This window comes from Seriola aureovittata, chromosome 10, assembly GCF_021018895.1.
Source record: "Seriola aureovittata isolate HTS-2021-v1 ecotype China chromosome 10, ASM2101889v1, whole genome shotgun sequence".
NCBI lineage: Eukaryota > Metazoa > Chordata > Actinopteri > Carangiformes > Carangidae > Seriola > Seriola aureovittata.
In genome coordinates this window covers 27705428-27728009 of record NC_079373.1, presented here as the reverse complement: position 1 = coordinate 27728009, position 22582 = coordinate 27705428, and the positions used below count along the sequence as shown (strand labels likewise).

The 22582-nt window shown below is 42.4% G+C and overlaps 2 protein-coding genes across 2 annotated transcripts; both read left to right on the top strand.

Annotated features, from left to right (window-relative positions):
- The first annotated feature begins 344 nt into the window (after nucleotides 1-344).
- On the top strand, nucleotides 345-11704 carry prdm11 (PR domain containing 11). The gene is made up of 7 exons (XM_056386963.1): nucleotides 345-529; nucleotides 2074-2151; nucleotides 2717-2976; nucleotides 3085-3152; nucleotides 4156-4343; nucleotides 5069-5581; nucleotides 6092-11704. The coding sequence occupies exons 2-7, from the start codon at nucleotides 2124-2126 to the stop codon at nucleotides 8251-8253; spliced, it is 3219 nt and encodes a 1072-aa protein (XP_056242938.1). The 5' UTR covers nucleotides 345-529; nucleotides 2074-2123; the 3' UTR covers nucleotides 8254-11704.
- A 1666-nt stretch (nucleotides 11705-13370) lies between these two features.
- LOC130176094 (CD59 glycoprotein-like) lies at nucleotides 13371-21299 on the top strand. The gene is made up of 4 exons (XM_056386965.1): nucleotides 13371-13451; nucleotides 19417-19492; nucleotides 20469-20570; nucleotides 20902-21299. The coding sequence occupies exons 2-4, from the start codon at nucleotides 19435-19437 to the stop codon at nucleotides 21099-21101; spliced, it is 360 nt and encodes a 119-aa protein (XP_056242940.1). The 5' UTR covers nucleotides 13371-13451; nucleotides 19417-19434; the 3' UTR covers nucleotides 21102-21299.
- Nucleotides 21300-22582: the final 1283 nt, after the last annotated feature.

Genomic DNA, 22582 nt, shown 5'->3' with positions numbered 1-22582 from the left:
AATAGTGTAATATTTTATATTGTAGTGTTTTATTCTGTAATATTTAATATTATAGTGTTTTATATTGTAGTGTTTTATAGTTTTATAGTGTTGAGTTTCTTCACCACAGAAACAGTAAACCACCGTGTTCTCTGTGACTTTAAGCTCCTAAAGACAAAAACATTTCAGAAACGTTTCTGAGGTGAAACCGTCTGACTGTCCTCTCTGACCGGACCCGGTCTGACCGGACCGGACCCGGTCTAACCGGACCGGACCCGGTGTCTGCGTCCTCTCTGCCCAGACTCAAATTCTTACTGTTAACTTTAATTTTTGCGCATTTGCTTTCTTCCGTTCTCCATGTCATTTCCTGTGATAAAAAATGGTGGTCACAGCTCGGGGAGGCGACTGAGTCGTTGCAAAAATTAACGGCAAACTTTGCAGCCGCGGAGCCGGCGGCCGGGGGTCGGTGGTCGGCGGCCGGGGGCGGGGGAGAGAGCGGCGCTTCACCCGGGGGGAAAGGGTCCGTGTTCCCGCCGCGTCTGTGCACAAGGTGGGTCTGTGTCAGTAGCCACTGTGGCCAGTGAAAATGGCTTCCGAAAACTGCAGGCAGATTGCCAGTTGCCTGCAGATCGAAACCGAGCAGAGAAAGCGTGGCGCAGATCTGAACCAGCTGCTGCCGCTCCTCTAATCTGGTCATTTACCGGATTAACCGGCGACACGGACTCAAAGTTACAGGCAACTTTAGTTTCTCAGTGTTAGTGAAGTGTTTTCTGGTCCCACTGCCCCCCCCCCTCCTCGTCCTCGCCCTCCTCCTCCTCCTCCTGGCTGAGGAGGAGGATGGTGCAGGCGGATTCACAGTCTCTGACTGGGACCTGAAAACATCCAGAATCAATGGGCTGGGCACACGCACACACACACACACACACACACACGCACACACACACACGCACACACACACACACACACACGCACGCACACACACGCACACACACACGCACACACACACACACTAAGGTCAGGAGAGAGCATGTTGACATGAGGAGCAGCTGTGAGGTATAACTAGGCTACTAGTTAATAGTTAATGTGCGGTACAACTACTAGTTAACTTCCTCTGAAGGTGTGTGTTAAGGAGACCAGATTTCTGAAATGAAGACCGGAGACATTTCCAGTTCGATCATCAATACATGATTAAATTATCATTAATATAATGTTTTTACTTATATAATAAAAAGGGGGACAGTTGTGTATTTTGTAACTGTTGTTTTGTGATAAAGTATTGTGAAGACCGACTGATAAAATGACGACTCCCTACCTTTGAAGCAGCCATGAAGTTTGTTTGTTTGTTTTTGTTAGTTCACTGCCTGGTTATGAACTCCTAACTAATGAGTGAGCTAGCTAACCTTTTCTCTGCCCAAGGACAACAGAAAAAAGAAAAATGTGATTGGATAATTTTATTTTGATGAATTTAGCTTCAATTCTGAGGCTGCTATAGCTAGCAGCTAGCCCCCTCTGTTGGCCAAAACAAGCACAATGCTAAATGTCTGTTTTTAATTACAAATGTTTAAAATGTGGACATTTTCAGGGACAACTCCAATCGGGGACAGGCCGCAGGACATCTAGTCACCCTATCTTATAATGTTTCTAAAAAATACAAATTCCTGAAAATAAGGTTGTATTTACATTAAAGAGAAACTGACACTGGATCAGTGCGAACAAAACTCATATCAGACTTAAAGCAGCTCAATACTGAACATCAACAAATATGGAGGACCAGTGATGTCACAAAAGAAATAAATAATTTCCTTCATTTCACAGTTTAATAGACATTAAAGAAAGGAATTGTTAAAATGATTTTTTCCAAATAATAATAATAACTGAACCTCTGGTCAGTAGGAAATAATGATGCACATTTGTCATTATTTTCAGACATTTTTAAATGAAAATAGTGATATTACAATTCAATCGATCAGTTTATGGACAGAAAATGAATTACCTACTTTATTCATTTATCCCAATTTAACAAACTAATAACCAACACTGTGATGAAGGTCAGTAGCTGCTGCTTGTCAGTGACATGTTGAGTTTTCTCCACAGAGGCTTGTGAAGTGGACGAATCGCTGGATTCCCGCCAACATGGTTCCACCATGAGCGAGCAGCCGTCGGACCTCTGGTGTAAGTTTGTTTAGTTTCCTCTCAGTGAACAATCAACGAACCAGACTGAAGAGTCAGAGTCATTTTACTGGTCGATGCTAATAACTCTGACTTTTCATTTAGCGCCACCATCAGGTCACAGTTTAACCTGCTCGACTCTTTGGTTCATGACCAGATACCCGCAGAACTGACTTTCCCATGAGCCTCGGCTGTACGCAACAACATGCTAACAGGCTAAAGTAAAGATGGTGAACATCAGTGGTTTAGTCTGGGTATTATAATCTTTGTTCAGGTTTGGAGCTCATTATGAATATACAAACTGTTTATAAGAGATACCAAACAACCTGTGGGGGGTGGGGCTGCTTTGGTTACCCTGGCAACACCAACACTGGACAGTCGATGTTCAGGGGAGTAAAAACTGAGTCCTGGTCCCTGTGGTGTTTTTCCTCTACCTGTAAATCAGATAATGCATGATCCATCAAAAATTATTATTATTATCATTATTATTATTATTATTATTATTATTATTATTATTATTATTATTATTATTATTATTAATAATAAAGATCTGACGTTTGTCCTCCAGTCTGTGAGGAGTGTCAGGACTACTTCCAGGAGGAGTGTCCGTCCCACGGGCCCCCTCTGTTTGTCCCCGACACGCCCGCGGCCCCGGGGTCAGCCAACAGGGCGGCGCTCACAGTCCCGTCAGGCCTGGAGGTCTTCACTGTGGGGGACGAGGTGGATGTTCGCTGCGTGGATGCAACCATCCCGAGGGGGGCAGTGTTCGGTCCGTACGAGGGAGAGCTGGTGTCCAAAGACAAATCCTCCGGCTTCTTCTCCTGGATAGTGAGTCGAACCAGTCAGAGACCGGTTCAGAACCAGTCTTGACCAGCTCCAGGACTGGTTCACAACCACACTTATACAAGTCTGTTTCTTCTGTTGTGATTGTTCCAGATTGTAGATTTGAACAACGCGTATCAGTCCATCGATGGCAGTGATGAGACCAAAGCAAACTGGATGAGGTTTGTTCTTGTCTTTGTCTCCACCCACCATCAAATACACTGAACCATCACACTGATACAAGAAACAAGCCCCTGTAGTTTCACCTATGTTGATAATGCACTGATTTGGTGGATTAGTATAAAAAAATAATTCACACTAGATGTTGTTAAAATCTTATCAGGACAAAGTGCAAGTCACAGTTTAAGCACTGTTCTACATATACTATTATTATTTTTTTATTTAATTAGGCAGTGTCATTGATATTAAAATCTGTTTCCAAGAGAGACCTGAGAAAAAGAAGCAGACACAAGAGACAATCAACAACAAAGACAACACAACTACACAACACAGGAAACTAACAAACAAAGAATTAATAAAAACATTAGCAATGGTCATAAAATTCATCAAATAAATAAATAAAATAATAAAAGTTTAAAATCTCCACTGGAATTGTAAGGGTCTAGTCTGAGGGCAGTTTGCAGTTCAGTACCTGAAACCAGTTCTGCCAACATTAGTGCGAACCTGAGGGATGTCGAGGGTTAAGTAGTTACTGGATCATGGATTTTAATGAGAGAGGAGATGTGAGGTCGCTTGAAGCTTTAACAGTTGATCTCTATAAATGAATAACATGAAGTGTCTGTTTCTCCTTGACTGTGGTGAGGTCCAACCCACAGAGAACAATGATGAGTAGAGTATCTGTCGTTTGTGATAAAGCATAATGAACTATAGTACACAGGGTTTAATCGATCACTGCACACGTCTTTAATCACAGGTTAGTATCACAACAACATCAAGTTAGACAGATCTTTGGACATTTGCTGGTCTGATTGTGCCGAATGGTTAATGTTCATGACAGACATTTTCTCAGTCGCGAGGAAAAATATTTACCTGTGAAGTTTTACAGAGTTTGGTCTCAAGTTTCACTGAATATAAAGAAATATGGACCCCTGACTGTTGTTTCAAGCCTGTTCTCTAACGTATTAATCTTTCCTCTAAGTTCCTGTGGATGTTTCTGACCCGCAGGTTCGTCCGGACCTCGTCGGAGGACAGTGACAGGAACCTGACGGCGTTTCAACGCGGTAAGAACATCTACTTCAGAGTTTGTCGGAGGCTGGAGGCAGGAGAGAAGCTGAGGGTTTGGTACAGCGACGACTACATCCAACGACTCCACTGTGTTTCCCAGGAGAGCATCGACCGCAACCTGGACACAGGTGAGGTGACAGGTATTCTGCACTTAGATGTAACTATGGCTGCTTTGGCAGGAAGTGGTTTTTGAATGGAAACTTTTGCCATAAATTTCAGTTTGGAGAAGTTCACGACGTGTTTGTAAGAACAAAGGACAAAAGCCAAAATACCTGTAGATACCTGGTTTTTGACCTATTTGACCTTTGTCACAGCTCATGTATCCTGCTGAAGGTATTCAAGCTAATATGATTTACCTCAGCTGTGTTTGTCATTGTGATGTAGTTAGGAAGATGAAAGATAAAACCCATTTTTCTTGGGCTGTTGGTGTTATTTTTCCTGCCACTTGCTACTTTGATATTCAGAGGATGTTTCCTATGAAATCAGTGTTATACAGTAAAAAATCTAAATTCAAGTGAAGCTCAACTGCAGCTGTATGTTGGGACTGTGAGGCCTGATCTCAGTTCTCCAGCAGGTGGTGCTGTTGTCTCACTCAGATCTGTGTCGTCAGCTCTGGACATTCAAATCAAACTTGACTGGGTGGAATCTGATTCTGGTTTTGATGCCACTCAAAGTTAGAAAGTATTAAACCACAAATTTGGTCCAAAAATGTGTGAAATGATGAAAAAGCAACACTGGGAGTTTTCCCGATGCTCCCGACCAGGTGACCACTGCAGACATGCGCTCAGTGTGGTGTCCATTTGTCTTCTTCAAGTTGTACCTTTATATAACTAAGAAAACTGTTATGTTCCAGACACAGGGAAGCCAGCAGTCCTGCCCAACACTCAGAAGGACTTTAAGTCTCCCTGCCTGCAGTCGGCTCTGCAGGGCAAACTCTGCTCCAGTAAACAACCCAATGAAGAGTCTGATGGTCAGCCTCCTGCCAAGAGGAAGAAGATCGACCTCATCTTCAGAGACGTCCTAGAGGCTTCTCTAGAGGACTCCAGCAAGTCCAGGTTCCAGTCTTCCCTCCCCAGTGAGTGCAAAGTACCAGTGCTCGGGTCGGGGTTGAACTCATCTGAGTGCAGCTTCAACGTTCCTAACCTGAAGGTGGAAGAGAAAGAGGAGGAGAAACAGGAACCCTCCACCTCCTTCTGCCCCAACTGTGTCAAACTAAAGAGGAGGATCCTGGAGCTGGAGGAAGAGCTGTCCCGTCTCAGAAGAGAACAGGGGAACGTGGTCGGTCCATCGATGTCTGAGCAAACCCTGTCCCAACACGATCAGGTCCCACCGCACCCTGAGCAAGGACCCATCGAAGATTTTCAAGGTAGATTTTGAAAAATAATGTTTGGACCCAATGTTCAAGTTCATCAGACCAACAGCTGTAGCTCTTTGTCTTTGTTAGGGTCTTAACTTAATTTTTTTAATCAACATTGTGTTCTCTTTAGTAATAGAACCGTTTTTGTTTTTTTGTACCAAAGTTGTTGGCAATCCATCGAATAGTTGATGAGATATTTCCCTTAAAGCCAAAAATATCAACCTCATGGTGACACAAGAGTAAAAGTCAGGGGATCACCAGAGGCAGTTTGATTCATCCTCTGGGGACCATCAATGTCTATACAAAAGTTTATGGCAATTAATCAAACATTCATTGAGATATTTCAGTCTGAGTCAAAGTGGTTGCTATCCACAGAGTAAGGACCAAAGATTGTAATCATTGCATGATGTGAATATATGCAATCACTTGGTTTTTAGATTTTTAATTTGAAATTAGATTTAAGATAAACAAAGATGACTGTGAGCTAGTGGCAGAAGGTGATTGCATTTGTCTTTGCAGGGATGGAGCCTTTGACGCCCACTCAGGTGGTCCTGGATGAAGACGACCAGGACGTGGACTCGGCTGACGAGTCGATTGCTGCAGATCTTGTGATTTCTCCGGAGGACTCCTCAAAGCTCTCCTCTGGAGGAGGCAGACGGATTCGTCGCTTCAAGCAGGAGTGGCTGAAAAAGTTCTGGTTCCTTCGCTACTCGCCGACCCTGAACGAGATGTGGTGCCACGTCTGCCGCCAGTACACAGTCCAGTCGTCCCGAACCTCTGCCTTCATCATCGGCTCCAAGCAGTTCAAAATCCACACCATCAAGCTCCACAGCCAGAGCAACCTCCACAAGAAGTGTTTGCAGCTGTATAAGTTGCGCATGCATCCAGAGAAGACCGAGGAGATGTGCAAGAACATGATGCTGCTGTTCAATGCAGCGTACCACCTGGCGCTGGAGGGACGGCCCTTCTCTGACCTCCGTCCACTGGCAGAGCTGCTGAAGAAATGTGAGCTCAAAGTGGTGGATCAGTACATGAATGAAGGAGACTGTCAGATCCTCATCCACCACATCTCCCGGGCTTTGAAAGAAGACCTGGCCGAGAAGATGCGCCTGTCTCCGTTTCTAAGCATCATCATGGACGCCCAAAATGACGACCTGTTCTCAGACATGGTGGCAGTCTATGTCCAGTTCATTACCAATGAGGGTTCACCTAACACAGAGTTCCTCTCCCTGCAGAGACTGAGCATGGTCAGTGTGGATGGATATCTCCAGGCTATGGACCGAGCCTTTGGCGTCCTGGGCCTCAGGTTTCAGGACTTGCTGGTGGTTGGTCTTGGGGTGGACGGTACTAACATCTCTTCAGGAATGAGAGCTAATATGTACATAGCTGTGCAAAAAACATTTCCATGGATCCTCTGCCTTCCCATCATGATCCATCGGCCTCATCTGGAGGTGCTGGACGCCATCAGTGGGAAGGAGCTCTCCTGCCTGGAGGACCTGGAGAACAACCTCAAACAGCTCCTCAGTTTCTACCGCTACTCCCCTCGCATGATGGCCGAGCTCCGATCAACTGCCCCGACTCTGTCAGAGGAGACGGAGTTCCTCGGAGACATCAGAGCCATTCGATGGATCATAGGAGAACCAAACGTCCTTAATGCCCTCATCAAAGATTACTTGGAGGTGGTTGCCCATCTGAAGGAGATCAGCAGCCAGACACAGAGAGCTGACGCTGCTGCCATCGCTCTCACGCTCCTCCAGTTCCTCATGGACTATCAGTCAGTAAAGCTTATCTACTTCCTCCTGGATATTATAGCTGTCCTCTCACGATTAGCCTTCACCTTCCAGGGGGAGTACCTGCTGGTGTCACAGGTGGAAGCCAAGATTGAGGAGGCCATTCAGGAGATAGGCCAGTTGGTGAACTGCCCTGGAGAATATCTGCAGGAGTTTGAGGAAAATTTCCGCGAAAGTTTCAACGGCGTTGCTCTGAAGAATCTGCGGGTTGCCGAGTCCAAGTTTCAGTCCATCCGAGAAAAGATCTGCAACAGGAGCCAAGGCATCCTGTCCCAGAGGCTGGACCTGCAAAGTCGCTCGTTTGCCAAAGCCTGCAAGGTCCTGGACCTGTCCACCTGGCCTCACAACCGGGAGGACCTTCAAGCCTACGGGGAGGAGGAAATCCAGCTGATATTCAACCATCTGGAGTCCGTTCCTTCTGCGGGTCAGGAGAGCTCTCATGCCAGGACGGAGGCCAGAGGCTGCCTGGTGGTGGAATGGAAAGACCTAAAAGCTGACTACTACAGCATGAACGGTTTCAAAGAGGTCATCAGTCACATCTGCAGGTACAAGCAGCGTTTTCCTCTGCTGAACCGCATCGTGCAGGTCGTCAGGGTCCTGCCCAGCTCCACAGCCTGCTGCGATAAAGGCAGAGGGTCTCTACAGAAGATGTGCAAGAACAATCGTTCCCGGCTGACCCTGGAGCAGATGAACGACCTGCTGACCGTGGCCGTGAACGGACCGCCCATCACTAACTTCGATGGGAAGCGAGCTTTGGACAGCTGGTTTGAGGAGAAGTCCGGCAGCAGTTACTCTCTGTCCACTGAGGTGTTGAACAGGATGTCAGCTGCTGACCAGAAGTCGGTTTTGCACAGCGTCGATGTCAACACAGAGTTTTACCCCGACATGTAACAGCCATACCCAGTGGTGTAGCACTGTAGTACCACAGCGCACTACGTTAATACTAATGACGTGAGGCAGCATCGCTCCTCAGCACCAATAAGTCTCAGCCAGGGGTACCTGAACCTGGAGGAGTGGGTATTATGATTGAATAATACAGAGTATACGCCACTGGTCAAAAGTTTTTAGAACAACTACATTTTTCCAGCTGTTATTTAAATTTACATAATTCAATGTCTCTGTGTTTCTGAAATCAAAGCAGAAAACAAATAACCAACTGGAGATTTTAAATTTTCCTTGATGGAATCAGTTCAGTTTTATTTTATTCGTATAGGTGCCAAATCACAACATACATTAATATACATTATTATAGAGCTGAACACACTAACAAAGCTTTGTTCAGAGTTCCTCCCAACACTGTTACACAAGTTTGCTCCTACCTTCTGTCCACTTCATCCCTTTTCTTTTTTACCCTGGGCAGTTTACTGCTCATCTGTCGATTTTCACTGAAGTTTCAATAATTTAAATAAAACCTGGAAAAATGTAAATGTTGTAAAAGTTTTAACTGGTAGTGTTTATCATCACATCTGTGTTTAGGAGGGAAATTACAAATGTGTGTGATTCTGATCTGTAGCCTAGTGATTCACCTGTTGTAGTCACCTGAGCTTACCGTGATGGGCTGACTGTGCTCCCAGTTTTTAATGGCTGAAACCATTCCTAGTGTCTTTGTCTATAAACCCGTTTCTCTGACTCGTACAAACTTGAACAAAAGTACGAACAAAGTTTGGGAACCACTGCTCTACACCACTGAGCAAGGCTTGGGGAAAAATCCCCGTTCAGATGGATGGATGAATTGCAGAACAGGTCCAGTAGACACAGCTCCAGGGGCCCAAAGGCTCAGGAGGCCCCTGGGCTTCACCTGCAAAAAAGAAAACTTACACAAAACAACTTAAGAGACACAAAAGACACAGAAAACAACCACAAAGAGACGCAAAGTGACCACAAACGACGCAGCGTTGTTGTTTGTGCTCGTGTTTCTTTCACCTGTCTTTGTCCCACCATCTCATAATCCGTCCACGTTCAGCTGGACATGAGGCTGAACTGGGACTGACTGGTGAGAGCTGTCAAACCGAGGGCTGCAGAGTGGCCCCTACATTTGTTGTATATTATAATCAAGCGCTTGTTGCCAGAATCACAGTCAATTCTACATCAGGAACAATCAGTTAGTGTCAAACTAAATGTCTGTGCTATTGAGCCGCTCTCTGCTTTAGCTTATTTGCCAGTGGGATATTCAGTCATGTAGTGCCTGACAGCAGAAATGAAAAGCTTGAGTGTAAGGATGTATAAAGGCTTTATATTTCTGTTAGAAATGCAAACAGCCCTGCTTCACACTGTATATATTGTACACACTGTATATATTGTGAATGCTTTTCAGCCTGTTTTTAAGGAGAGTATTTTTCTCTTGAATTTGATGATTGTGCCATAACGATCGAATGCAAGAACCGAGTAGAAAAAGGTGCTATCCTGCTATGCCATAACGTCATCGGCCATATTTGTTTAGATGTTTACTGCAGCAGATGATATATTTGAAATCTGTTTTTTTAACCGATGCAGCTGCTTTGTGTTTGGATGTTTTCTCTTGCACTGTAACTTCAGTCTTAACCAAAGCTCTGGCTTGAAATATTTCAGATAAGTTTTAAAAAGTGCATGATGATGTTCAGCTGTTGCTTTTAGCACTTAAGTAGTATTTCAGAATTATTATTAAGATGTCTGTATTCAAGGCTGAACTAAATGTAAGATACTGGGAGACCGGCAGAGGTTTCACTTTGTTTTCTGTTTTTTTTCTTGGTAAAATTTGTTTTGTTTCCTGAATTTAAAGGAAGAGTTTGACATTTTTCGGAAAAGTATTTGTGGGGTTTCTTGCTGTGATTTAGTCGATATCAGTCTCATGTCTGTGTATTGATTTCACATCTAATGAATTTAATTTCACCTGACATTTCTAGGCCACCGTCACAGGCAGTTACGTGCATCCAAATCCAGCGTTACGGCTTCTACAACCCATTCAGCTGATTTCAAAGAGACTAAATCTAGTTTCTATCTGGTTTCACTTGTTAACAAGCGGCTCCAAACACATAACACAGCATGAACAGCTCATTGAGGCTGTTAAAATGGGGTCAGTGCTGCTTCCACACAGTGTCAGGAACAGGAAGAAATGCTGTTATTCTGACTGGGAGTGTGGACACTTTATTCCAGGTGCTAGCGTTGATGCTAATCTGAGTCCCAGCAGATAAACAGGATAAATGAGCTTCTTCTTCTTCTTCTTCTGTGAGTTTGTAGCAGTTTGTCACCAAGTGAAACCAGATCCAAACAAACAGTGAACAGCTGAGTTGATCATGTCAGAGTTAATGTTGGGTTTTATTTTGGCGCCTCAGCAGCAGCTGTGCTAACAGTCTGTTGAGTCACCATCTCTGACTCTGAGTCACAGGTTTGAGGCCGACGTTAACGCTTCTAACCACCTGGTTGTTTGTAATTATGTCTTAGAAATGGTTGTTTTCTTCCTGCTCTTCCTTCCACTCTGCCGACTTGAGTGCAGAGCAAGAGCAGAGAGAAGCAGGATTAGCTTAGCTTAGCATAAAGACTAAGGAAACAGCTAGCATGGCTCTTTCCAAAGTTAAAAACTCCACCTTCCAGAAACAAAAGAAGTCGTTCTCGTTCTCGTTCTCGTTCTCGTTCTCGTTCTCGTTCTCGTTTGGTTCGACCACAAATAGAAACATCAAAGCAGCAGTTGGAGGTTTTACAGGCAGGTACATGCTGGAGGCCACCCTGCTTCTGGTCTTCATGCTAAGCTAAGCTAAGCTAAGCTAATCGCCTCCACTTCCGGGAAAGTATGAGAATAAGTTTATGTTACAAAATATTCCCCAAAATGTCAAACTACTTCCTGATTTTAGCTGTATGTTAGCTCAGAGCTATTTAATCCTCTTCCTTTCATATCACTGAAAGATAAAACCTGTCTGCCTTTGTTTTATGAACATATTGTGCATGTGTGAATCGTATGCATGCAGTTATTAATGTTGACACCTGACCTGAGCTGGGTGAGTCAGTGTTTTAGCACCGCGCTCGTCGCAGCTTAAACACACTTCGATTTTTACTGCTGCAGTTTCAATCCAAAAACATTTGACTTATGAATGCCAATATTTTGTGCTATGCCTTATACTGTGTGTGTGTGTGTGTGTGTGGTGTGTGTGTGTGTGTGTGTGTGTGTGTGTCTTTGTATACCGACGTTTGGCTGATTGTAACCTGACTGCAGAGCTGCAGGGCGTTGAAGTTGTTCATGTTTGTTGCTGAACTGTGAGATTTTTCACAGAGGAGCCAAAAAGAAATGTGTCACTTGATTTCTCTGTTTGCTGTTTTCTTCTTTCTGTTTCAGATGCTTTAAAAATACATTTAAATGTTTATATCTGAAGGAGTTTGGTCAGATGTCTTGATTGGACACTGTTGCTGTTGTCAGGTTTTTGGGAAGTAAGTACATTACTACTACGTACTGTACTGTCATTTTTTATTACATTGTCTTCATCTGCTCCACATTTCAGAGGGAAATATTTATACTTTTCACTGCACTACATTTATTTTACAGCTTTACTTTGCAAATTCAGATTAAAAATTCAAAATATAATCAACAAGTTACAGAAGCAGAGAAAGGCCGTAATTGCCAGTATTTTTTTGTCCCGTTATCTCAGCAAAGCTCGTTACCCCGACATAACGAGATATCATTAGGAGAAAACCATTTTGACTGAGCCTCAAACACTAAGTCGCAGTAACTCTCCTCCTTAACAACAGTCCTTAGTAACTCATTAGCTGACGAAGTCTGAACTGAAAATGATCTTGTATGAAAACACAGTGTGATTTCTGCCCTTGACTGAAATATTCTCTGATGCGTTGATCAATGTGTCGTCCCGACATTTTCACTTTACAGCTCTAGAAGTTTCCATCTGCATCTGATCTGTGATTAACAAAGTCATTAGAATGACAAAACAAGCTTTGTTGTCTCGAGATAGATAATTATCTCAATATCTCGAGACAACTGGATAAAAGATTATTTCAGTATGGCCTCTCTCAGCTTCCATAACAAATAAATTATATTACGTATTTACGGACGTACTTGTAACAGTATTTCTCACTACATGAGTGAACAGTTCTCCGTCCGCAGTCCAAATGGCTTCATCTCACTGGGGAGTGTATCATCGTTCAGTTTCCTCGACAGTATGAAAACCCTTCCACAGTGGAGACTGACTGTTTTCACCTGACTCATATTGTTCTGCTGGATTTGTTTTTTCTTCAAATGATTTATTATTATTCAAAACATTTTCCATTTCATCTTATTAAAACTATTAAACGTTGAAAATGAAGAAACAGTCATAACTTCTGAATATGATACATAGTCAAATATGGACAATACATACAAATAAAATAAATAAGATCAAAGGAAATAAATGCAACAATAAATAAGGATGATGAAACAAAAATAGTTTAAAAAAACCTTTTTCAAAAGGACAAAAGCAAACTATATACACAGGGCTACCGTGAAAGAAAACAAAGTATATACAAATATTCAAGGCTTTACGAGTTTCTACTGTTTTTATCACTTTACTGTTCTTTAGTCCAAGTAATGAATCAATATAGTGCCCAGTTATTATTTTGAATTGTTGTATATGTGATTTCTTTTTAGTCCATTAGTATTGGTGGATGGATGTAGTATTTATTTTGTATTTAGTATTTAGTTTTTTCCATGTAAAATAAAGAGACTCAATATAAATAGTTTTTTATGATCAATATCATTCTTGTCATAAAAATATAATGTTTCCTTTTTCTAAATGAAAAGTTGAACCAGTCAACATCTTCAAGAAATATTCTTAATATTGTAAATCTAATCAAAAAGGCATTCATAAAGAAGCAGCTAAGTCATTTATTGATCGGTGTGCGCTGCTACAGTTTGTCTCTGTGTCTAAACTGAGTGCAGTACTGAGGTCTAACGGCAGGGGGCGGCAGCAGCAACATGCAGCCTCCGGAACAGCAGAAGAAGAGCTCGACCAATCACAGCGCTGGGTGGTGAAAATGAAACATTCCCAGTCAGTGCCCTGGTGGGGAACAACACAGGTCACCTGGTCTCATCCTCCCTCCTCGCGCCGTGTGGCCGCTGCTCTGAACCGAAGGTAAACACTGTGCTGAACGTGGGCAGTTGAATTTATGACATTATTTAAGTTAACGTAAACATGTCAACATTGGGCTAATATTTTTGATGGAAATGTTTGGCCGCTACAACACACAAACAAATCCTAAAGTGTAGCGGCCAAACATTTCACTGTCTCGAGGACCAGTACAAAGCGGGACTCGCTTCATTCTGAAGATAAAACATGGATCAGTTCCGACTGTCCGAGACCCAACTTCAAACTTGGGAGCTGTAAGTTTTACCATTTTATGCTGCTTTACTGTTTGTTCACCAGAGCCTGTTGCATGTGTTGTTAGCATTTTTGCTCTGCTTGCAGCTGTTGCCATAACTACACATTTGAGGAGATGTTGGTGGAACCTCTGTTTCCTCTGTTCAGGCCATCATCAGGAAGCTGTACTTCCTGCAACAAGGGATGTTGCATGTCAGACTGACCCACTGCAGGCACACAGTTATCCTTGAACTCTTCAGCCTCACATCAGAAGTACAGGTCTGTAGCCATCTGAAGTGCATCTACTTTTGATCAACCTAACAGTCATTTATCAGTCTTGGAATAATGTGCAGGTAAATGAAGCTGTGGTTACTTAGAACTTGTGAGAGTGTGTAGGCTAAGGTTTCTGTCATCATCTGTCACCTGGCTGCCATGTACTACAATGAAAATGCTGACCGACCACAAGCCCAAACAAAAGAAGGTGAACCACTGTTCAAGGTCCAATTTCCAAAAGCCATGAAGGGAGAATGCAGAGCTAAACCAGTTAAGACTGAGGCGACATTCTATAAGTGTTATATTATTTTATTTTTCAACCAAAAAATGTTTTGTACACATTGTATTAAGTATTGCACGTATCATGTTATGACAGTTCCATCAACAACAAAATACAGTAAAGAAAATGTCAGGAGGTAGAAACAGACTTTCAGTCATTGTTTTGTAAAAAAAAACAACAAAAAAGTGAAAAATGTAAACAAAATCTTTTGTGTTTTATCAAACAGGGAATGTGGTGGACCTCATATTTGGAAAAGTCTTTCTGACCTGGGACCAGACACAGAAGCTGCTTTGGCCATCCCCGTCCCAGAGGACCTCACTGCACAGTTCCAGCGGCCTGAGAAGGAGGAGGTCATATCCAGCTCTGTGTCCCGGTTCTATCATGGGCCAGTCTAAAACCCACATACCGGCCTGTGGCGTCAGGAAACACGGCATGGATGCGTAGGACCACGCAGGCTGGAAAGACGACCCAGATTCTGCAACCAAGGAAGCACCAGCACCAGCTCACAAAGCTCCTATAGGCTAGATACCTGTACTGACTAAAACAACTGGACAGGGCATTTAGTCTTGCAAACATATATCTATGATGTGTCTCACAATTTGTTTTATGGATCCAGTGAATCCTACAGTTTTTTCATCATCACTGATTATAACTGCCTCATGTGATGTAAATAAATGCTTGATTGTTACTAAAGAAATGACTCCTCTGAATTCATATATTATATGCACACTATCTGCTGAGAGAAGAACTTTACAAATCAAAGAGCAGCTAAACTAATTTATTTGAGGGTGTGTTACTCTATTTGTGGTCTGTTATTACCATTGTAAAATTATGTGCACTGAAGTAAAACAAGACTGCCTAACATCTTTTATTTAGATTGAAACTATGTTTTAACAAAGAAGCAAAACGTACTGGTGTATTCCTCTCAACCGTAAAGGACCATAGTCAGCGCGGTACATGTTGCAGGCAGAACACAATGAGGCAGAGCGGCTCCAACCCAGGACGGTCTACCATACATGGTAAATCTTCCACGATCTCCCATAGCCATCTGGTAACCTACAGTGAATTGCAAATGGTAAATTCTATGGTTTATTATAAATGTAATGTAATCAAAACAAATTAGTGATTAGTTTGTCCAGTGAGAATGCTACCTGTGGTATCTCCTAGCAGCAGATGTTCTCAGCTTCTGTTGGCATGGTTGCACAGTTTCCACAGGAGCACCTTTCCAAAATATAGAGAAAAATGGAAACAATCACCAGAATATAAAGCTTATGAAATTCAAACACTGACAGACAGTGGAGCGAAGGTGGGTAAGAAGTAAGCTTGGCTACATATCAAGTGCATATAACAGAGGTAATTTATAACATGTCACTTATTGCATATAATGTGGAGCTTGACAACAGTGTAGTGTAGAAAACTGCACAGTTCAGTCTTTTACTAAAGATTACTGTTGCTGTCAGACATGTTTATGCTGATTTACAGCTTTCATTGTAAAACACAAAATAAATTTACTACATAAAGGAAGATGTTGTGATGAGCATCTGCTCAAAACATGGAGAAAAATGATTTACTTTGTCAGCATCTATTAAAGTATCTTAGGGGTTGTTAAAGACCACGGCTGCCACTGAATCAAGAGTTTGTCCATTTATGCATCAAAACACAGTTTGTCTCATGGTTATTGTGCGGAGAATGATGTGTTGGTTTCCTGGAGACGGACTGTGGAAAGAACAAAAAGTCTCCTGCTAAGTCAAACAGCCGCTCGGCCTGAAGTCTGTAGAAGAAGAAGGAAGTGTGTCCACTGGAGGGGACGGGTCAACGGGCAAAAACAACTGAAGCAGGAACAGATTAGAAAAACCATCAATCTGAATGTTGGTCGCCAGAACTGCTTCAAATGAACCGTTCAAATCAGTGTGAGCAGAGATCTTCTTCTTCTTCTTCTACTTCTTTTACTTCTTCTTCTTCTACTGCTTCTTCTTCTGTCACAGTGTGAGATAATGAACATACGCCGGCTGCTGCTGAGACTGTGAAATGATGTTTGTCCTCAGGCGTCTGCGAGCCGTTGATAAGCAGCTGCTGCAGAAAGACTCCACACACACTTTCTCTACATGCACATCATGAGTGAACAGACACTGAGCCGTACCTCCTTTTGTTTTTATTTTGAACCATTTATTTATTGAATTTTCAAAAATACAGATCAGTGTCCAAGAGAGAAGACGGGAGTAAAACATCAAAGAAAATGACAGAGAGAAATAATATAAAAGAGGTAATAAATAAATAAAATAAGAACATATTAAAGTAATCCTTTAGGGCCTGTCACCCCCCCCCCCCCCCCCCCCCCTCCAGACAGGAGCCATTACAAAGATACAGAAACAGACCAGACGAGTGAGACATAAATAAATAGACACGTAAATAAAATGAAATAAAATGAAATAGATAAAAAGTGGGTGAACATTGAGTGAGGTGAAAATAAATCCCATACGTTGGTACAAAAATTCAACTTATACATATATACATACATACATATATATATGTATATATATGTGTGTGTGTGTGTGTGTGTGTGTGTGTGTGTGTGTGTGTGTGTGTGTGTGTTAATCCTGCTCTGTTCACTGCAGAGTGAGTGAAGGAGTTTAAATGAAAACCAATGGGACACAAAGCCGCTCTGCAGCTTCACTCAGCAGCTGGATGCAGATACAGACGCTGCTCTGTCCCGTCTGTCACACCCTGGGACTGATACATGACAACACACACACACACACACACACACACACACACACACACACACACACAGATGACAACACTCACATGCATCATGACTGTAACCGTGCACAGTGAACTCTGCTGTTCCTGTGTCACCAGTTTTCTGCTTCGTTGTGCAACTGAGGGAAACAGTGAAACCGTTGCTCAGTTCACTGCACAACAAATATAGGAACTGTTGTTTCATTTAGTCTGAGTCTTTACAGTCTCTGTGTTTTCTGCACCAACGAATAACAAAGAACCGTACGGTGGAAGAGGACTACGGACTCAGAGTCTCAGAGTCTCAGTGTCTCAGTGTCTCAGAGTCTCAGTGTCTCAGAGTCTCAGAGTCTCAGTGTCTCAGTGTCTCAGAGTCTCAGTGTCTCAGAGTCTCAGAGTCTCAGTGTCTCAGAGTCTCAGTGTCTCAGAGTCTCAGTGTCTCAGTGTCTCAGTGTCTCAGAGTCTCAGTGTCTCAGTGTCTCAGTGTCTCAGAGTCTCAGTGTCTCAGTGTCTCAGAGTCTCAGAGTCTCAGTGTCTCAGAGTCTCAGAGTCTCAGAGTCTCAGAGTCTCAGTGTCTCAGTGTCTCAGAGTCTCAGTGTCTCAGTGTCTCAGTGTCTCAGAGTCTCAGTGTCTCAGTGTCTCAGAGTCTCAGTGTCTCAGTGTCTCAGTGTCTCAGTGTCTCAGTGTCTCAGTGTCTCAGAGTCTCAGTGTCTCAGAGTCTCAGTGTCTCAGAGTCTCAGAGTCTCAGTGTCTCAGAGTCTCAGTGTCTCAGAGTCTCAGAGTCTCAGTGTCTCAGAGTCTCAGTGTCTCAGAGTCTCAGAGTCTCAGTGTCTCAGAGCTGTGGCTCAGAACGATCAAACACTTCTCAGTGTTCAGGACTTTTCTGTGAAACCACATGAAGCTGATGTTTTTACTAAAGTAGGATTTTAAAGGCTTTGACTCGTAACGATCAGGACTCATCAGGATGAATAAAGGACAGCAGGGAAGTTCTGACTAGTTGTAGTTAAAAATACTTTTTGAAGAAGTGTGCCGTAGAAAACCGAGGCAGCAGGAAGAGGAGGAGGCCTGAAGTAACAGACCACAGATCCAGAAGTTAAAGTGCAGCTGAACAACGACTCATGATCCAGATCCAAAGGTTAGGATTGATGCGTCAGAGTGAATCTGCTGCATCAACAAAAACCCTCAAATACCAAACCAGCGGCGGCTCGCCCACAGAGAGAGAGGAGGACACACACGCTTCACTGTGACGAAAGGTTTCCCTCTCTAATAACACAAACTTTATTTATACAGCAGCTTCCCAACAAACTTCACAGAGCAACATTCAAACAACACGTGAAAACAATTATGAAATATTCAAACTTAAAACTCTAAGAGAATAAATAAAGAGTCAATAATATGATTAAATAAACCGTTTAGTTGTGTTTGTTGCTGTATTTCTGTGTAAAGAAAGTGAAACTCTATTTTTTGTCTTTGTCACTGAGTGAGTGATGAAGTTACACCATTGGTCAGACGGGCGAGTGTTGGAGCTTCCTCATTGGTCGTTGCTCGGCCAGTCAGCGTCATTGTCAGTAGATTTACTGAGGAACAAAAACGTTGCTAATGCTAGTGCTACTACACTTTATAACACTGCACATGTGTCAGGTGGCATCAACCTCGACTCTAATATTGTTTGTCCAAGATGGCGGAGACGCGGTCCAGACGTGACCAGGTTCTGACCCAGTCTTCTTGTTGAACCTGAAACTGGTCTCTGATATTTCGGAAGTGTTTTGTTTCCTGGCAGCTTTTAATTTGTTAAATAGATGAAATGAGGAGTCAGATCTAAAATCGTTGTCGTAGTCGTACGTTTTACTCGGGTCCAGGTGTCAGGTGTTTGAACTGGTTTCTGTTGAACGTCACTTTAATCTTCTGCTCTTCTTCCTGCTCGACGCGTTTGATTCTGTTACTTTGCAGATTTTATGTAGAAAATGTGAAAAAGTTTAAGAAACTCACATTAAAATAAACAACTGGATGTAAAGAATTTAAAATCAGCTGCAGCAGTGAAATAATGCTCATACACTAATGCGTCAGTGATGATAATGATATATAAATATAATGTCATAAGATACGATAAGGTGATAACACACGTGTTACAGACTGAGGTTAGAAATGACACTCATCACGTCATGTGCATCATATACAGCAGATACAGTTTGACTTTAAACATCTGAGCAGCAGCGAACATCAACAGCGTACTACAGCCACAACACCGCCCTCAGTGATTGTTGGAGGGGAGGAGGAGGAGGACCTTTGGCCAGACAGGGAGTCTTTGTGGTCCAGCGGACAAAGAGCTGCTGTCAGTCGACGGCCGTCTGTCTCGGGGGGTCGCAGTGGAACGGGATCGGACACCAAACCCAGCCGGACGCTCCTCCGCCGCTCTGACCTGACGCCTTCTCCCGTCTGGTTTCTCTCCAGGTTTGTCCCTGAGACGACATGAAGCGCTGCCTCGGACTCCTGCTGCTGCTGCTCTGGTGTGGGATGCTGCAGCCGGGTGAGTGGACCGGGACACGGGCCCTGAACGCACCACACCTTCCTTCAGCCCTGCTTTCATTTATCAAGCCAGACACTTTTAAAGTTCGTTAACAGAGTAATTGACTTAAAGAATACTAACACTTTACATTGTTTGACACTTTACTTTCTTATAGAATGAACATTTAAGTTTTAAAGACAAAGAACTGAAGTAACTTTCAAACTAACTAATCTATAAACCAACAGTGACTGAGATAACAGCGGATCCATAAATCAATCTGCTGGTTTATTGATCTGTATTATCATATTGACAATATAGTAAAACACAAGTGGAATCAGATAAAGAAGTTTTTAAATGTTAATTGTTAATTTACATCTGTTCACATTATAAAAATATTTATAAACTGATTAAACATGTTGAATAAAGTGTCATCAGCCCTCAAGCTAAACGTATTATCATGGAGGAGGAAACTAGTTTTAGAAGGTGTGTGTGTGTGTGTGTGTGTGTGTGTGTGTGTGTGTGTGTGTGTGTGTGTGTGTGTGTGTGTGTGTGTGAAGCTTTTATGAGTCAGTCCATGAAACAGTTCTTGACTTTGGCAGAAACAACTGACGCTTCCTCTCAACAGATTTAAAGGAACATTCATCCACTTCACTTTCAGTTGCTGTTTTTTAAACAGGAACTGGTTTGAAAATCTCTGATTATCTCAAAATAAGAGAGAAGAGATGGGAAAAGTAGAATTGGAAGAAGCTGTTCATTTAAAATGAATAAAATACAATAAGTAGAAGAGAGTAAAGAACAAGTAGAAAAACAGTAAAACACCTGGAGCCAGTGAACATGAATATTCACACATCCATTCGTTATAAAACAGATTTTAACCAGTTTCCTCATATTCCCAAAACAAACTGGGAGATGAAACAGTTTATATTATAATATATAATATATAATTGGATTGGCTAAAGTATTCAAATAAAACCAGTTTCTTCTTCTTCTGCTTCAGGAGCTGCACTTCGCTGCTATAAGTGCTCTGATTACACCGGGCGCTGTGAGAAGGTCCAGGACTGCACGTATGAAGACTCCTGTCTCACTCTGAGTGAAAAAGGTCAGTGTCCTTAAGAAATAATAATAATAAGAAATAATAATGATAAGAAACAATAATCTCTGTTTGTGAAACTTTTCATAAAAAAAAATACAGCTCCAAGTTTCACCCTCAGTTTTCCCACATGAACGATCCAGGTGTCGCATCAAACACCTTCACAGCGTCGTCATCATTGTAATTATTGAAAATAATATTTCATTTACATCAAGAATGAAATGACTTCGTTCAATGGTTAAAACTCTGTATGTGTGTGTGTGTGTGTGTGTGTGGGGGGGGGCATGATGTCATCACAGGTGTAGTAAGACTGACGAGTGTGTGTGTTTCTTGTCTACAGGTGGGAAGACCATCCGTCAGTGTATCAGGTACACGGACTGCGACATCTCCCGCCTCGGCCTGATGTTCCCGTCCATCTCCAGCTTCACCTACCGCTGCTGCAGCAGCAACCTGTGCAACTCCAGCAACGGCGTTACCACGGCAACGCCCATCCTGGCCCTGCTGGGATCCCTGCTGACTGTGTGCTGGTCCTGGATGTGAAGTCATGGAGGATAACAACCTGCAGCAGTTATAAAGTTAACACGAGCTAAACGGATGCTGTTGTTCTGTCGCCTGTTTCACTTCCTGCCTCTCAGGTCACATGTCAAATTAATTAATTCACTTCTTCAACTTGTTTTGCTAATTTGCATTTCAGTACTTTTATATCATCTTAAAAATAAATACAAAAGAAGAAAAGTTTTCAATTCCCTCTTTCTTCTGGCTTCTTGCTGCAAACACCTCCGACACGCCAACCTCATGAATATGCTAATTAGCGTATGATGTCATCTAGAGACCTTTAGCAACTTCTCCTGCAGTTTTACCTCCTTTCTGTTGAGCGTAGTTCTTTAGAGCAGTTTTCAATCAGGTTCTCATTTCACACTCTGACCATGTCCAGACAGATACAGGTTTTTACCTCGTTACGTTATCGGGTTTCAATTAATTTTATTGATGGTACAGATTTATGACTTTTGGGTTGTATAAATAAACTTTATATACATTTATAATTTCTGATATTAAAATAACAACATCCCAATCTGTCTGTTAGTTTCAGTTCATCAGTCTGCGGCTTGAGCCTGTTGCTCTCTGCGTCTTTGATACGACCAGTCATTTACAGATGGTTGGGCGGCGGGGGAGGGGCACCTGAAAGGGTTAAAACAGGGAGGAAACATCTTACAATTTCAAACGTGTCTGAAGACCGTCATCGTGTCGACCTCAGCTGTTTACTATTGATTCCATTAACAAAAGATTTTTATCACCAGCGGAGACGAAACGGAACCTGCAACAAAAAATCTCCAACATCACAACAGCACTGTTTTCTTCTGTCCTTTCTGCTCCGCCTCTCTCTCCGCTGGTTTCTCTGATTGGGCGTACCAGGGCTGAGGGGCGGAGCTGTCACAGGTCCGGCCTCCTACTGTACTGTGTGATCTGAATGTGTTGAAGCTCGGTGGCTTCAGCTGCAGGATGCTGAGCAGCTTCACTCTGCAGAGGCTTCCTGCTGCCGCTAGAGGGCGGGAGAGGAGAGGTGACTCCTGAATCCCTGGAAAATACATCATTCTAAATTTATTGGTTTATTCATGGAGACTCTAGTTATTTAAAATATATGTGCTTGAATTACAGGGTTATTAATGAAAAACACCTGATAAATGTGTCAAAAGTCAATTGAATAACATTATTTTTAAGGTTAACACAGGAAAGAGAAGTAATGACGTTTGGATTTCTGTAATTTTGAGAGATCTAATGAAAAACTAATTTTGTTTTTTAAATTTAATGAACTTTTTAGACAGATATGATTCACATAAATGCAAATTTCCTGTTACCATTCTTTTTTTGTTTGTTTGTTTGTTATGTTAAAGGAATTGAAACAAATTGTGTATTGTATATTGTAAATAATAATTTTATAATTTTTATAATCATGAATTTATTTATGTATTAAGTTGTCTACATTGTCTGCTACTGTTTCCATGTGTTTATCTTTATCCTTT

Coding starts and splice junctions, on each gene's coding strand:
- LOC130176094 (XM_056386965.1), top strand. CDS start 19,435: ATGAAGCGCTGCCTCGGACTCCTGCTGCTGCTGCTCTGGTGTGGGATG. Junction 19,493..20,468: donor GTGTGGGATGCTGCAGCCGG/GTGAGTGGACCG, acceptor CTTCTGCTTCAG/GAGCTGCACTTCGCTGCTAT. Junction 20,571..20,901: donor TCTCACTCTGAGTGAAAAAG/GTCAGTGTCCTT, acceptor TCTTGTCTACAG/GTGGGAAGACCATCCGTCAG.
- prdm11 (XM_056386963.1), top strand. CDS start 2,124: ATGAGCGAGCAGCCGTCGGACCTCTGGT. Junction 2,152..2,716: donor GCAGCCGTCGGACCTCTGGT/GTAAGTTTGTTT, acceptor TTTGTCCTCCAG/TCTGTGAGGAGTGTCAGGAC. Junction 4,344..5,068: donor CGACCGCAACCTGGACACAG/GTGAGGTGACAG, acceptor GTTATGTTCCAG/ACACAGGGAAGCCAGCAGTC.